General features: G+C 37.4%; 2 protein-coding genes across 3 annotated transcripts in view; one reads left to right on the plus strand and one right to left on the minus strand.

Annotated features, from left to right (window-relative positions):
• The window catches only part of mtus2b (microtubule associated tumor suppressor candidate 2b), a 47990-nt gene extending 43255 nt beyond the window's left edge, over positions 1-4735 (plus strand). For both annotated transcript variants that reach the window (XM_041811114.1, XM_041811121.1), the window contains exon 15: positions 715-4735. In XM_041811114.1, the coding sequence (XP_041667048.1) occupies positions 715-922 (208 nt within the window). In that variant the 3' untranslated portion in view covers positions 923-4735. The remainder of the gene's footprint in view (positions 1-714) is intronic.
• An 834-nt stretch (positions 4736-5569) lies between these two features.
• On the minus strand, positions 5570-17040 carry stoml3a (stomatin (EPB72)-like 3a). Its single transcript, XM_041808091.1, has 7 exons — positions 16834-17040; positions 13376-13479; positions 11766-11838; positions 9801-9883; positions 8367-8570; positions 6023-6157; positions 5570-5940 (listed from the first exon to the last, which is right to left on the minus strand). The coding sequence occupies exons 1-7, from the start codon at positions 16880-16882 to the stop codon at positions 5749-5751; spliced, it is 840 nt and encodes a 279-aa protein (XP_041664025.1). The 5' UTR covers positions 16883-17040; the 3' UTR covers positions 5570-5748.
• Positions 17041-17510: the final 470 nt, after the last annotated feature.

Here is a 17510-nt window from a genome sequence, read left to right on the forward strand (position 1 = left end):
ATGTAGCTTACGAGGATGTTTTGGAAGCTTAGCTTTAGCAATGTTAGCTACATGCCTAATGCAGCTATTCCTTGGTGGTGGTGGCTTTAACTGAACTCTGGGGGATGTTCAGTGCCCTGGTATATTTGTTGTATTCATCCCCTGACTTCTGTTTCAATAACATTTTTTCTTAATTGCTGTGTTCTTTTGTCTCTTTATGGTGTAGTAATAGCCAGGAATACTGATTAACCAGTGACTGGACCCAGACAGAGGTGTCTTTATATTACAGTCACTTAAGATCCATTTTTTGGACTCAGGTGATCCTCATTTCACTTATTGTGAGAGTACTATCACCAATTGGCTGGACCTCTATTGAATTAGATCAGCCACTTCAAAGGGGGTTGGATATTTATGCACTTATTTTACCTTACATATTTTGCTTAATTCATATTACTTTGTATAAAATTGTTTTCACTTTGACATTAAGGAGTTTTTTATATATATTTTTTAATCAAACAAATCCCAGTTATATTTACCATGCTTGATTAATCAATAAAAGGGTAAAACATTCAAGTGGGTGAATGCTTTTTATAGCTACTGCATCTGTTGTGGTCTGAATCAAGATTAAATTTAAAAAAAAAAAAAAAAAAAAAAAAAAAAAAGCTCCAACTATAAACAGCAGAACTTGCGGATTGTATTTATGGTTTTAACTTTTCCTTATTCTTGTCCTCTCAGGCAACTTTCAGAGGAAAACGCCAACCTGCAGGTTCATGTGGAGAAGGAAAGCAACGAGAAGAAGCGTCTGAGTCGCACCAACGAGGAACTGCTGTGGCGTCTTCAGACAGGCGAGCTTAGCCCTCGTATGTCCCCCAGCTCCTCCCCCATCCATCGACCCCCTTCTGTACAAGGCTCCCCCGCCCGCCCACACTCTTACCATCAATGACACTCTGAATGAAAGCTCTTGTATCAAACGCTTTCTTTTATCTGGCATTTTTAAACTCTTTGAATGTTCCTCTCAGTGACAAGGGATGGATTTTACATTAAGAAGATGGACGGACACATCAGATTGTTTTTAAGGAAATGCTGCTTGTTCTTGTGCTGCATTTCCAAAGCATAACCCTGGGAACTTTAACTTCTGACATGAAGAATTGTATCTATGATCAAAAAGGGAATTCTCTGCCCTCCATTTTTTCTATTCTCTCTGTGCGCCCACAAACAAACGTGCTGTGATGCAGCAGATAAAAAATCCCATCATTGTAGACTTTAGAGAGCAAAATCAGAGTTACTGTGCCTCATTTTCATGTTTTCACCACTATCAGCATCACCACCTTCTCATCCAGCGCTCAGGATGATGGATGTAAGAGACAAACCAAACGTGAAAAGTGCAACAACCAACTCAAGAAGCGCCTTCGCTGTCCATTTCCTTTCCACCAGCAACTTTTATCAAGGCACAGGCAATACAAATCTACCTGTGGTTAGTTACTCTGCGTGTGGACTCTTCTCTGGGGTTAGTTTGACCTTTTAATGCTGAAATCTACCATTGATCCTGAGTGTATGACTGACTACCTATCCATTAAACCTCAAATATTCACCCTAGACCGCTGAATTTAAGTAAAAGATCTCAACATCAAAACTCATAAATCATTTCAACTGCCAACAAAGTGTAACTATAGTATGGATAATAATTTGTTAAAAGTGTACATGAATTGCTCCCTTAAAGCATGTTCTGTCTTCCAGTTCTAATGAATATTATATAAGGAATACCTTAGGTGTAGTTTCCTCTAATTTAAAACAGAAGAGCAGGATTTATTAAAGAACAAGAAATTAATCAGTGTATTGTACACTCATGTTAGATGGCGCCCCTCATCTTCAGTCAGATTAAGAACAAAAAAAAATTCCCTTAAAATAGAGAAAGTTCTGGACTTGTAGGAAGCACCAAAGAGGAAATAAGACAGCAGTTTATCATGTACTGTAGCTGTTGTATGTCTGGAGCGTCATGCTGCAGAATCAGCCATAAATGGTGCAAAAATTGCAGTTCTAAATGTATTGAAATCAAACTTCTCTGCATCTGAGGTATTGTTTCAGTTTGGTCTCTTTCTTTTAAATGTACCTTTTTCGTCCCTGAAGGCGACTTGGATTGTGGCTGTTTTCTCCATCAATGATTGTTTTCTGTGTGTTGAACAAAGATGGGCACCAATAATGATAGTGTAACCTCCGTTAATTCTTCAACTTTGATAACAGTTAATCCAGTAATTTGGCCCAAAATTTAATGTAGTTAACTTTAGGATTAATGCTGAAACCTTTTGAAAGTCTGATGACCCGAATATTTCAAAACTGCTCAGTTATCAAGCCTTACACTGCTAGAAGGATTCTTTTTATTCTGACCATTTCAGGATCCATTTAGCATAGCCGCCGCATTCTAGGCATCCCTCAGATCAGCTACAAGCAATTAAGGAAGTATTACTACACAATTATCATTTTAAGTGAAATGAGACATTAATTGTACTTCACTGTGGCTGCAGGGAGACATTACTTTGGCTCAATCAAAGAACGGGACAATAAAGCATGAGACTGATGCGATAAAAAAGCACTATAATACATAATGCATTAATGCTGACAGCCCTAATCCATATAGATTTCAATATTGCTTCAAACTTACAAATATCATAAAGTTTTTATCCACTCAAAGGGGGCTCTGGATGTGTGTATCTTTGTTTAGATTTAGCAGTATTTCACAAATTGCCTGTGGCATTTTAGCTGCTTATTCAAAGCTCTCTGAAATACAGGAGGCGCTATCCTCATGCTTTCAAAATGGTGATAAAGGAAACTGAATTTAACTGACATTAATTGTTCCTCAAAAAAGCATCCAGGTCAAAAATAAATAAAATACACCAATAATCATGAAGTTCTGGATTAACGGACATGTGCCCAGTCTGGTTTTCAGTCTCACCACTAAAACTTGAACGGCTAATGTGATGGAAACAGATCAGCCATTCTTTCTGCAGCTCCAGCTGACCTCACAGGCAGAATTTACTTTAAATTAAAAAATCTAAATCAATCTTGTCCAAATAAGAACAAAAATCCTGAAAATCTCTGAAACTCTTACCTCATTTCTCATTGTGGAGAATAATCTCAGGTGTTGAGGAGAAGCAACTGCCATAGCTTTTTTTATTGTACTTTATTTTTTTTAATTTTATGCTTTTTTCATGTTTACATAACCTCTGCTCTACTGTCTGTTTAAAATGATATCCTTAGTTATAAATCATGTGGATGTACAGAATATGTTCAGTCATTTTAAAGGGAAGAGTGCAGTCGTCAGATACACTCACTGACCACTACATTAGGTACACCTGTTCAACTGCTCTTTAGTAAATATCTTATCAACAAGGCAGCAACCAGCTCATTAAGGCATGGGGACATGGTCAAGGTGATGTGCTGAAGCTCAAATTGGGTATCAAGGTGAGGATTTTCAAGCAGGGAGTGACAATGAACATGATTCCAAAAATTAAAGTCTGCCTAGAAATTGGAAGGTAATACAAGCAGACTGCCAGTCCAGTTAAAGCTGTGGGTGTTTTCTCCTCCATTGTTCATGTAATATCTGTTAAACTGTAGTGAAAGCAAACATAATAATTTTTTTTTTTACAGGATAAGTGCAAGTATGAGCCGAGAATAACAAGCTTTGCAGAGATTTTGATCCTCTTTTCAGTACAAAATCCCAGCAAATTATCAGTTTGTGAAAAACTCTCACCATCCCGTCTGACTCCGACAACCCTCAGTTACTTAAATCACTTTTCTCCCTGATTCTGAGGCTTAGTTTGAATTTCAGCAGATCTTTTTGACCATGTCTACATGCCTAGATGGTTGCTGCCATGTGATTGGCAGGTTAGATATTTGCGTTAATGAGCGTTTGAACATTGTACCCAGTATTGTGATTACTGAGTGTATTGCTCCATTACAGTAATAAGATATTTATTATCAGCTCCATTAGACACATTAGCAGCGTAGACATGAGTTCGGTTGAAGGTGATTTGCGTTTACTGTCAGGATAAGTTGGTCACGTTGACTCTGTGGACTTTAGGAGGAGGAAATGATTTTCTCTCCATCAGGTTCTCTGATTGCACTGATTGTCTCTGTGTCCTGTGGACATGATTTTGTGCTCATTTACTGAATGTTTGTCTCTAGAAAAAGAGCTTTTGTTTACAGCTTAAATCCAGCGTCAGAGAAGGATTTTTCATGTGCTGTCTTTGGTTTGGACTCCTCTTGTAAAGATCCTACTCAGTATTTCAGCAGTTATGGATGAGTTTCTATGAAAGCATGTCTTTATAATATTGTGCATTATTTGTGTTTACATTTCTTGTGTGTTTAATTTATTTATTAATGTGTCCTCCTCAAGAACTGCACCTGTAGCTTAGCTGGTTAAATTATTGTGATCAGTGATGGGACACTAATGTTTAAACTGTCTATGTTGCACTTTGTATTTAAGTATTAAATCACAATAAGAAAATAAGTGTACAGATGGAGTCCCGGTTTGGATTTATGGCTTTAAATACATGATTCTTTGTTTTACATTTTGAACCTCTTGATATGGAAGGAATCAGAGGTAGAAAAACCTGTACATGACAATTATACTCAAGTCAAAGTACAGTTATTCCGTGTAAAATTACCCAATTTAAAGTAGAAGTACTGGTCTATAAATCTACTCATGTAAAAGTAAAAAGTATTTACTTTAAAATTTACTTTGATGTAAAAATCACTTTTTCAGGCTTTTCTAATAAAAATATGTGGCCCTGGCCTTTCCACAGTCCCTCCAAGAATCAGAAAAATCCATTACCCCCACCCTCTTTCTCCACCTTTCAGAAAATGTGTGCTAAAACAAGCTGTTCCCAGAATTTCCCCTCATGACTCATGCAGGGAATAAGCACCGCCCCCATGTTTGGTTTGCCCTCCCGGCTTGGAAGAATGTTCCACCCTCATCTCCTGATCCTCCTCTCAGCTGCCAGCAGATGCTGTATATCTCAGTGGGTTACCCTGCTGGCTTTACTCTGGGAGATTGATGGTTCGAATCCCAGTCAGGTCCTTAAACTTTGGATAAAAGTGTCTGTAACATTCTAACAACAGGAGTGCCACATCAATTTCCTGAGAGGAGGTGTGGTCAGGGGCGGAGTCAGACAGCTAATACCATTTTAAACCACAGACACCAAAGCGGCTTGTTCTGACAAGGACTGAAACAGAGGGGGTTTCAGATATGCAAAAATCCTATACTGGAGTGTTTTTTCAGCAACAAACTTAACAGGCATGTTTTGGGAACCTCTGAGAATAATATAAACTTGTCCTAAAAGGGTAAATTATGTCCCCTTCGAGTACTAAGCAGCTACTGAGGAGTTGTGCTGTAAAGTATGATCTTTCCTCTTGGCAAGAAGAACAAAAGAATAGATATCCAACCAGGCTGTTCAGATAAAGTCACAACTCTATATAAAAGTTAAACTAGACTGGTTCCTGGTTCCAAAAACAGCAATTCATATATTAACCATATCAATCCATACAAGTATTAACTTACAATAGGAAAATAGGTGTACAAATGGAGTCCCAGTTTCGATTACACGTTTTTAATATATGTGTTTTTGTTTTACATTTTGCATTTCTTTTATATCGAAATAACACAAAGTTACAGCAAATATAGAAAGGATAGAAAACACACTGAAGCTTACAGTTAACATTGCATACAAACAAGAGTAGTGTAAATGTGATTTAAAATTACCCTTAACTGCGTCACTTATTCTGCATGAAGGTCTGCATCATGTCTATGGGCACAGGGAAGATGATGGTGGAGTTCTTCTCTGCTGAGATGGTGTTGAGTGTCTGAAGGTATCTCAGCTGCAGAGCAGAGGGCGACTCAGCAATGACCAGAGATGCTTCTTTCAGAGCCCGGGACGCATTCATCTCTCCTTCTGCAGCGATGATCTGAAACACAGAGATACCGTCAGTATTCCTGCACATTAACCCTCTCGGTATTGTGTTTTTACAATAGTTAAAACATCTTCACCTTGGCTCTCGCCTCCCTGGTGGCCTCGGCCTCAGCTGCCATGGCTCTCTGCAGCTGTTGGGGTAATTTCACATCCTTAATCTCCACACGCTCCACTTTAATGCCCCATGTGTCGGTGGCATCATCCAGAGATTCCTGTGGAGAAATACCAATTCACTTTTTTTATAAAAACAGGCTTAGCTTCATACAAATCAATTATTTTTTAGTAGGGCTATCAAAATAAAGCATTCATTTTTATTGTGCCATGTATCACTAGAAAGATTTTTTTCCCATTCATTTAAAGATCCAACACTGCAGCTTCAATCCTAGGATCTATCAGACCACTTACAAGCAAATGACAAAGTCATCAACTCACAGTGTGAGTCTACTGATAATAATATTCTACCAAAAATGATCCCCCTCCAAGAATCCAAATCCAGCAAAAGATTCAATCTAAAATAGGGCTGTCAAATGATTATTTTTAAACTTGCAATTTATCTCATAATTTCTGTGGTCAATTGTGATTAATCTCCTATTCTGAAATGCCATTAATTTCAATTAAATGTTTTTGTTTAATTTTACATTTTGTATTGTCCTAAACTATGGGTGATATATTCTGTGTTAAGATACAGACCAGCTTTTATTTTGAAAGACAGGCTTTAAGGGGTTTAATACAGAAAAAATGGACTTACTATGGATTCAAAAGCAAACAAGGGAGCAGTAAAAAGGTTGAGATGACTTCTGGCTTGGCTTTTAAAGAGTGAGTGAGACAATGCTGCAGCTCAACTAAAGTGTGCTGAAAGGGACAATAAAGCATGCAACGAAGTGTGATTAGAAAACCTTAATGTACTGAATATTGACCTTAACTGCTTCATGACTGCTGCATGAATCTGGCAGAACTATTAATTACAGAAAAAAAGTACACATAAAAAAATGAAATGCAATTTTTACTGTGAGATCATACACCATATGGGCAAAAATATTCCCACGCCCGACCATTTCATCAACCAATGTTATATCACAAATGTTTGCAAATGAAGACTGCAAGGACAGGTGCTTGATTTTAGAAACCTGTGGGAACAGGTCTGATCGAAACAGCTGAATTTAATAATTCAAAAATAAACAGTTGTGGCCAAATACTTTTGTCCATACAGTGTATGTCACTGTCATACAACAATCCAATGTACTTTTGAAAACTTAATGACAACAAACAAAAACTTAATGATAACAAACATGTTATCCATGTTGGAGATCAACACCATCTAGGATTGATTAACACAGTCTGCCACAATCTCTTCCCTTGCCTGTCTCTACTCCCCACACAAACAGAGGCATGCTGACACTTGTCCAAACTTTGAATCAATCTGTTGATGTGCCATGCTTCCCTTCAGTATGAATGTACAACTCTTGCTGTTACAAAAGCTTGTAAAAAGTGTCAATGTTGCCACTCAAGCTATAACCCAAGCTATTTCCAGCTGTTTTGTGTAGTTAATAAAAAGCATCCCCAGTGTGCACTCATGCTAGTAAATCTGATGCATGTGAGGGAAAAATCATAACTTTTGAGGCTAACAAACTCTTAATATGAAGAACAGAGAGAAATAAAGATAAATAGGGGGAAGCTTCAAATGTATGCATTAAATCTGCCTGCAATGCATTCCACCTCATTTCAACAATACATGTGATTAATCATAATTAAATGATTACAAAGCATTTAATAACTAGACTAATCTAATCAGTTAACAGCAATTCTTATTATATCAACACATCTCTCAAGTAAAAGCTGTTTAAGCAGACACCATCTTCATGCAAACAGTCTGACAGCAGGTTAAACAGACATAATTAAAGACCAGTGGGTGTAGACAAACAGAGCTTAAAGAGGCCTGAACATAACATTGGCTTGTGCAAAAAGGCAAGTATTTGCTGACATATACAGTATATCAGCAAGCAACATGTTTTGTATTTTTTTCACCCACTGAAGGTAAAATTTAAAAAAAATCTAAAGCAGCTTTGTAGAAAAGAAAAATCTCCTATGCTTAATTTTGGGCGCATGGAGTTTATCTTTTTCAATTTTCAAAGCGTTCCCTGAGGTCTTCTTCACTGCTAATGACTCCACAAACTAATTATTGAACAGGTCATGGAACAAATGTACCTTTTTAAAGCAAAAATAAAAAGCAAACATAAAGGATTTTTTGTGGTATACTCAACCTCCAGGGTCTCCAAGGGCTCCAAGTAAGGCTTATTATATCATATCTATTAATTTGAGTTTATATGAAGCAATTTCTTTTTAAAGGATTTTAATATCCCTTTATGTTACATTCTCTTCTCCTTCCCTCTTCATAAACTTTAAAGTGTTTCTGGTCGTCACCTGCATGCTTAGTGATATCCCCTCTCTGTCAGACAGCAGCTCTGACAGGTTTTTGGTGCCAAGCACGTTCCTCAGGGTGGTTTGAGCCAGCAAACGTGTGGACAAGTGTGCGTCAGCCACATTGGCCACAGATGACATGGGGCATTGTATGCGGAAGTACACCACACCATCAACAGACACTGTCACCGAGTCCTTGGTCAGAATCTGCAAAGTTAAATATAAATAGTAACAATATATCAAAAACAAAATCATTAAAAGGATACATCTGAAATATCACATTGACAGAAGTATTCACACCCTCTGCAAAAATACTTGAAATTTAGCCTCCGATTTCTCTGGATCTTTGCTGAGATGTTTCTACACCTTCAATGAAGTCTACCTGCCTGCAGAGCTCAGAGACAGGATTGTTGAAAGGCCCAGATCTGGGAAAGGCTAAAAGAAAAATTCTGCTGCACTGAAGGTTCCCAAAAGCACAGTGACTTTCATAATTCTTAAATGGAAGATGTTACAACCAGGACTCCTTCATGAGCTGGTCGCCAAGTCAAACTGAGCAATCAGGGGGCGAAGGGCCTTTGTAAGAGAGGTGGCCAAAAACCCAAAGCTCACTCTGACTGAGCTTCAGAGATCCTGTGTGGAGATTGGACAAAATTCCAGAAGGACAACCATCACTGTAGCCCTCCACTGATCTGGCATAATAGAAGAGTGGCTACGCAAACCCTATCCTCAATGCAAAACACATAAAAGCCTTCTTAGAGTTTGCAAGAAAGCACCTGAAAGACTCAGACTGTAAGAAACAAGCCCTTTTGGTCTAATGAAACCCTTTTTTAACTGTTTGGCCTTAACTCTATTCTTGAGAAAACCAGGCACTGCTTTTCACCTGCTCAGTACCATCCAAACAGTGAAATATGGTGGCGGCAGCATCATGCTGTTGGGGTGTTCAGCGGCAGTAACTAGGAGACTGGTCAGGGTTAAAGGAAAGCTGACTGATGAGGAGGGCAGAGATACTCAATGAAAACCTGTTCCACAGATTCAGGACCTAGGCCTAAGGTCCACATTTAAACATGACAGTTACCCTAAGCACAGGAGAGACTTAGGGACAACTCTGTGAATGTCTTAGAGTGGCCCAGTCCACTGACTTAAACCCTATCAAACATATCCTGACAATGGTTGCCCACTGATGGTCCCCTTCTAACTTGACCAAGCTTGAGAGGATTTACAAAGAAGAATGGCAAAAATTCCCTCAATCAAGGTGTGCAAAGCTCATTGTGTCATGTTCAATAAGACTTAAGGCTGTAATCGTTGCCAAAGGTGCTTCAACTTAATACTAAGTAAAGGGTGGAATACTTGTGTCATTGGGACAATTCAGGTTTTTCGTTTTAACAAATAGAAATGACAAAAACATTAGGTGATACAGGAAAAAAATGCTAAAATTACCTCTTGCGGAGGGATGTCAAAGGTAACGGTTCTCAGGTCAATCCTCACAAAGGTATCGGTGCAGGGCAGAATGAAGAAGAGTCCTGGAAAGGAACAAAGACCCTGCTTTTTGCTTTTGTACCCATTAGAATACAAAACATTCATCATAGAAGTTACTGAATTGCAGGTTGGAATGAGACCAGAGAGCATCAAAGTGAATAATCGATTAGCCCATGACAAATTTTTCAGAGAAATCATATCTGTTATGTTATGTGCATGCTATGAAGTTTGTACATTTTTTAAGAAATATAGCCTAGCTGGATCCCAGGGCGATTTTAGAATAAGAATATCGGGGGTGCTCAGCTGCTAAAGACACTGTGGTAGATAGACATTTTTACAAGTACATGTATGCTCACTTAATCAATTACCTGATCATTCATTATGAACCAACCATAGAACTAAGTAAAGTGAGTTTCACCCCACGCCTGTGGTGAAACTGAGTAGGCTATACTTACATCACTGCAAGGCTTTAATAAAAGTGTGGAAAGAAAATTATTTAGTTATTTAAGGACTTCAGTCCTTATGCCTGCCAGTTCTTAATCACTGCTCATCCACATCTAATACAGAGCTGTTTTAAATTTTACTCAACTACATTATTCTAATAAAATTAGGCTACTTTTTCCACATTCAGTCTGATAGACCAAAACTTCATAACAAAAGAGAATTATCCAATTCAGAAACAAATGTATTCGGCTATGTGGGGAAAGTGAGAAACAGTGAATTTGAACCAATAACATAGTCTGCTTTATCTTTACCAGCGGTTAACTAAAGTCATTAATAATGCATAAATAGGCCTACTTATACTGCAGGAATATAGCATATTATTCTGGCATGATTCCATTGTCATAACAAAAACTTTAGCACATTTTTGGACATATCAGTATTTAAAGAAGGACTTATACTTGTAACATAGTGACACTACATTGAGAAGACTACCCTTACTCTTGAGTCCAAAAGGATCTGGCTTTAGACCTTTATGGTGGGACCTTCGGCTGCTTACCTCAACAATGGGGCAACCTCAACACATCACAAGCTAAGGAAAATCCAAAGAGGGTTAGGTTTAGAGTTAGGCACCTGAACCATAAAGTTTAGGGTTAGGGTAATGGGGAGGGGGGGTAAAATAAAAAAACAATACACCACAAACTAAGAAAAAACAACAAGGGATAGTACGTCACTTCCTGTTCCACAGTCGAGGTTGTCCCATTGTAGATGTCTGCAACATATGAGCCCAAAACGTCCTACCATAGACGTATGCAGCCAGATGCCTTTCCCTGTGTCCTGTCTCCAAGAATTATAAACCTGAGTGTTTTTCAGACATTTATTAAAGAAGGGAGTGATTTCCTCTACATCCTGACATGAAATTTCATTCAGAATTTAGTGTATTACCTGTTATAAAGCGGTAGTAAACTTTTCAGCCTGCTGCTACAATCTAATGGGCTAACTAAAATCGGTTAAAGAGTCAGAGCGCTAAACCCCCTGTATGAGGGAGGGCTGTTATCTTTAGATGGTGTCTAATGTTAAACTAATATTTCAGCTTTATACATCTAAAGGAGTTAATGCCTTTATAACAGCTGCCACAACTCTAAGCTCCCTGTTATTTCTGTCTGTTTACATGCCATTCCAAGCATTGCTTTTGGATTAAACTAACTTCAGGGAGAAGAGGGAGGGTCACTTTTTTCAGGCATGATATCTAGCAAATAAATGTGACATAGCACTGATTATTTCTCCACTTTACTCAAAATAATGGCAGCGGAATAAAAAGATATGTACAATATACTTGTCAGCGCTTAAGAATTTGGTTAAAGGCTCTAAAATAATCTATGGCTTGATCTGAACTTTGTGTGCCGAACATTTCCATTACATCACAAATTGTTTATATTTACCAAGCCAGCATGTGTTCATGTGGAAGGCATCATAATGACAAACCTGGGCCTTTGGGCTTTCTGTCTGATAACCGGCCAAGTCTGAAGATGACGGCTCGCTCGTACTCCCTCACTATCTGTAAGGATGTAGGAAACAGTTGGTTATACAGATGGCACAAGAAACTGTTAAAAGGCAGTAAAATGTCCAACATAATGGAGGGTAACACTCACAAGATCCAATTGAGTTGTATACATGCAAGAGGAAATTAATATCCAGCTTTACTATCTCGGTGTGTTAGATCAACTTCAAGAAATCAAATTAAGCACAATTTCAGTTGCACTAACATGTAAACATGCATTTAAGTTCAGTTTTGGTTTAACACAGTGATTCCACTTTTTCTGGCTGTACTGAAGGAATAATGTTGTGATCACATTAAACTCTCCACCAGGTTGACACGATTTTTGTGCATTCACAGCCACGTATAACAGCCCAGTATTTAGAAGGTGGTCTTACCAGAATACTTCCTGACTTGCAGGCCCGGCTATAGACTAGGAGGATCATTACAAATATTGCCCAGTCACTTACTCTATGGACCTGACCTACTAAGATTTATCAAAATGCTACATGAAGAGTACTAAAGTTCATGCTGATCCAGGATATTTCATGTCAGCTGGTGTATATTTTGCGAGTAATTTGCTTAGAAAATTATGACAATAGTTGTATGAAGTGCAGAGGTGATAGTGTTTAAAATTTGGTTTTGCACATTTTACTCATTTACATTATGGAGAGTTTGAACAGAAAGCAGAATGACCATAACCCCAAAATGAAATCCAGTCCCATAGAATGACAGGTTTTAGAAGAGGCATATCAAGATATATGTAAGCAAAAATAAATATAAATATACAGTCATGTGCATATGTTTAAGGAATACGGTGACTGCACAATATTCATCCCCTTTAAAGTGACTGATCAAATTCAATAGAGATCCAGCAAATATGTTCTCAAGGGTCCAGTCACTGATTAATCAGTATTGCTGGCTACATTACACCATTAAGACAAAAAACAATCTTATTCAGTCTGCAAGAGAACTATGGCTTGGGAGAAGATTTATTTTCCAGTAGGACAATGACCTGAAGCATACAGAAAAAGATACACAGAAATACTTTAAAGACAACAAGGTGAATGTTCTGGAGTGGCCGAGACTAATCCCAGACCTAGATCCAAGAGATAACTTTTGGCTGGACTTGAAAGGGGCTTTTCATGCCTGATAACTGTGCAACCAGACAGAGCTTGAGAAGTTTTGCAAAGAAGAATGGAGTAAAATTGCAGCCGAAGGTGCATCTACTAAATACTTACTTGAAGGGGGTGAATACTTATGCAGTCACTTATTTTACATTAAATATTTCTATTTAACTGACTTTACTTTGTAGCAATCTTTAAAGAGTTTTTGTCAGTTTTTGGCCAAACAAGCCAAATTATATTGACCATGATGGATTTCTACAATCAATAAAAGAGTAAAACATCCAAGGGGATGGATATTCTTTAAAGGCGCTGTAAGATGAGAACAAAAGCAAAAGCAACCATGAGATCTGACATCTGTGGGCACCTGGATCAGTCAACCAATCAAACAGAGTTTGTTGCACAAACAGCATTGGTTTATAAATATACTCTACCTTAACACACAGGAATATTGAGAGGGGGAAGGTTGGTATAATAAAGAGAAGTGAAAGGATGACCAACAGCCAACCGCAACATCCCAGGCTGACTGGGTTTTGATCTGAAGAGACAGAAAGGACATTGCGTTCAAGTTTTGAGGTGGAGTGTTTGCATATTTTCCATAGAACCTTTGTTTAGCACTTGTGAGTATTTAAAGCCAGAGCAGAGACACACAGTAATATGATCCGAAGCTTTTATTGACTCAAAACCATCATGCAATCAGGCAGCAGGATCAGCAGCACAGAAGGCATCCAGACATTTCATGTACCTCTAAAGTTAATCAGTCTCTACAGGAAGACACATGACTTTAGCCTGAGTCATGGAGGGTTGTGCTAAAGCTACTAAACTATTAATATGTCATCTACACAGTGCTAACAGTGTAAGGTACCGAGACAGAATTTCAGCTACTATGGACATGAGTTTTGTAAAGCATTGTTTTGTCTTCTATTTTTGACTCTTTGGAGCTGTTCTTTAGTTATTTCCTAAGATTTATGCATTTTTAAGGATATCCTGGGGTTAAGAAATGCATAATCAAGGCAATACATGCTGTAGCGTGTAGCTATGGTTTACTTGCTTCATATTGGTTTTAACACAATTAAATGAGGAGGAATGTGACTCACTGCCCAGGGAAGAGAAAGGCGCTCTTCAATAAACATACAGTATTTGTTTGGATTTGTTCCTCTGTGTGTCAGGAAATGGCAACCCTGGTCACGAACAGGGCCAAATGAATTTTTCTCTCACTGCCAAAGGGACATTTTTTTATTTAACAAACTGTAGGATACTCTCAATTTAACAATTCTAATTACCTTTAATTTTACATAAGGAACTAATATATAGCATATAACTAATATAATGCATTTAACATAACACTGGTTAATTTTAGGGTTAAACGATGTTGGATTTTAGCCGATATCTGGTATGCCAATATTTGCACATTAATTTTAGCTGATACCGATATTTAATTTACAATTTGAATTTGTAGGATTAACAAATTAACACAATTCAGTCCTTAAAACACACTTTAAAGTGAAACGCATGAGGATGAATAAAGAATAAAATCTTAGGTGGCGTAGGTCTTTTAGTCCAGCCTAAAATTTGAATCTCCCTAACTTATTTTCCTGTATGGCCAATATTTACAGCTGAAAAAGGCAGATTTTTATAGCCAAAATGTGGGTCGTAAATGTCGGCAGAAATTTTAGATCTGCTGTTACTGATATTTTACATTTTAAGCTGATACCTACCAATATATGATCAATAATATTGGGCATTACTGGTTATTTAAGTATACTTTAAATACATATCTGCCTTTTTCTGCATTTAATGATGTATATAAAATATCCTTAAAGCAATAATTACAGCAAATTGTATCTAATTTCTTGTGAAGAAGCTAACATATACGAATCATCAAATATAATCAGAGATTTTTTTATATATTTCCTGTTTTCATTGCAGGTATTATAATTTTTTTGATGTTTACAATTGCTTAAGATTTGTAATTGACTTGCGGGATGCACGGAGTGAGGAGGAAGGCCGTATGTGGTCCCTGGGCTGCCAGTTGTCCACTTCTGGGTCATTACTGTCAAAGTAAAGGTCAAATTGGGAGGAAAAATCCACCATATCCCTTACTAATTCTTAAAAAACATACATATACCTTAAAAATAATTCCAAATACCAAAAAGTGGCACATTTTATAAATGGTTCTCCTACCACTACCTCCTTAAGAAGATACTGTAACCAAATTTGAGAAAATTTGCAACCACTCCAATATATTTAACATTTTCCAGTTAGGATTAAACAAAGAGCAGGACAGCATTAACGTCTTTAAAAGCATATCATTGCAGAAGCCCTGAAAGGACATGTATGATGTTTCTCTAACTCCAGTTCCAGCGATATCATGTAAATTCTGTCAGGGTTCCTATGTGCTTTTAGAAATCAAATGTAAGAATATGTAAGACCTTTGTCAGCCCAGAACTGAGAAACAATAATACTACTCTTGCACAGTAAACGGTAAAAAATGAGAGGCGCGTGAGATTTCTTGGCACACCGGACCAGGATTGAATTTTCTTATTTAATGTACCATTTATAAAATGTCAAATGATATAGGGCAAAGAAAGAAATATTAAGGACATAAATGCCTAAATTGGATTATTTTTTGAGCATTTAATGTCTCTATTCCATCAGTTTGCCATATGTTGGTGTTTATCATTACGCATTTTAGCAGGTGTGTTAAGCTGATTCTGAACAATTTAGATATTAAAAAAGCAGAATAATGTTTTTTGTGTCAGGGAGGACCTTTTCTTCATGGATTTTTAAGTCAGAAACCTGCTGTAAGCCCAGATGTTAAAGGACTGGACTAGTGTTATACAACAGCACAGAGTGCATTTAATCACAGTGAGCCAGATAAAATCAGAGAAGGGTGTGGGGTCCTCCCCAACTCTAAATTCATGAGAATATTTCTGCAACAATTTGTGAATGAAGATGTTTTAAAACTGTATAAGGTTAGATAGTAAACAACCATTTGATAAGAGCATATCATAGCCAGAATGCCTTCTAAAACTTAAGCCCTTCTTAACTCTGAACTTTTAAGGCCTTAAATGTTAAATGTGCAATTTCAGACTATTTAAGACTTTTTCAAGGATCTGCAGGAACCCTATTGGGTTTGTTTTGAGATCTCGAGAAATTAACACATTGGGAAAATCGCGTTGTTATTGCATGATAGTGAAATAAGCGAGTCAGGACCTCCAGAAAATGAAATTTTCTTGCAAAACAGAGCAAAATAAAATACGAAGTTGCATGTCCGCTTCGGGCTGCCGTACATCATTGGCATGTTTCTCTCCTCTGCAAACATTCAGCATCCGACGATAACAGTCTGTGGCCCACTTTTGGCTCAAACACAAGTTGAAAACCACTGTTATGCAACGTTATGCAATTCTTTTTTTCAAATTCAAACTATTTTGTTCAAAACAACTGGAAACAACTATTATACTTCTAACTAGAATTTAATTAAGCTGATTTCCTTGTTCGAGTTTTTTTTTTTTTTTTTTTTTTTTTTTTTGCCACAAAAAAAGTTTAATTTTCTACACTTTGCTCCTCCTTGCTGCACCATCTAATATTATAATGCTGTTACTTTTAACAGGCCGATTTGTTTTGCAATCGTTTCTGTAGATTCAACAGGCTGGTTTTAAGTAGATTTCTGTAGAAGAAAAAAGTTGTAAAGTTAAGAAGGTCTATTGACACACCCAAACATAGATCCATCCTATCGTCGATGTTGTATAAAAGTAGAAATCTCATGAAGAATCAGTCTTCTGGTTCTAATTAATCACCGTGGGAGCAACAACAACCCCGGAGCTCTCACAAAAACCTCCCAAAATGAAAGCCTAGTGCTTTCCAAGATCAAAACAGGAATTTCGCCTACCTTCGGCACTGTCGCCAGCATTGATCTGAAATTTTCCTTGAGTAACCATGACTGCAGGGATGGATGGTGCAGATATTATCAGTCAGCGTGTTGTTGGTGTGTAAAAGAGCTCTTTGATCTACTTTTCTGCTCCTATGGGTGCGGTTTCCCCTTCCCTCATCCTCGTCGTTCAGCTAAAACAGACCAAACATGTTCTAACGGTGTTACTGGAGTAGGAGCGCCTCTCTGATAAGCCCCGCCCACCTCCCTGTTTGCTCCTTTATTTACAGGGAAAAAGGAAAAAAACATTGAAGCTCACTGGGTGTGTCAGCTATACAGTAATTCACTGCTTGAATTTTATGGATAATTTCCTCATAATAACGGAGGAGATAAGTGGTGACACCTTTCTTAACGTCTTTAACAGAAGGTCTGGGAGTCTGAAGCCACGCCCCCTTGAGCTGGTTAGCTTCTAAATTTCAAAATAAAAGACCGAATCTGTTCGACTTGCGTTTATTTCTTAGTTTATCAAATTTAAAATAGAAGAGAATGGTCACTATTTTAAAACTTTTTTTTTCATATTAAATCAAAGCCAAATATTTATTTAATATTGTCAATAAATTCAAAGTTATTGTGCAGTTAAATTGAATCATACTGCTCAATTTTTTAGGGTATATTTCAATTTTAATATTTAATATAAC

This window comes from Cheilinus undulatus, linkage group 2 (assembly GCF_018320785.1).
Source record: "Cheilinus undulatus linkage group 2, ASM1832078v1, whole genome shotgun sequence".
Classification (NCBI taxonomy): domain Eukaryota; kingdom Metazoa; phylum Chordata; class Actinopteri; order Labriformes; family Labridae; genus Cheilinus; species Cheilinus undulatus.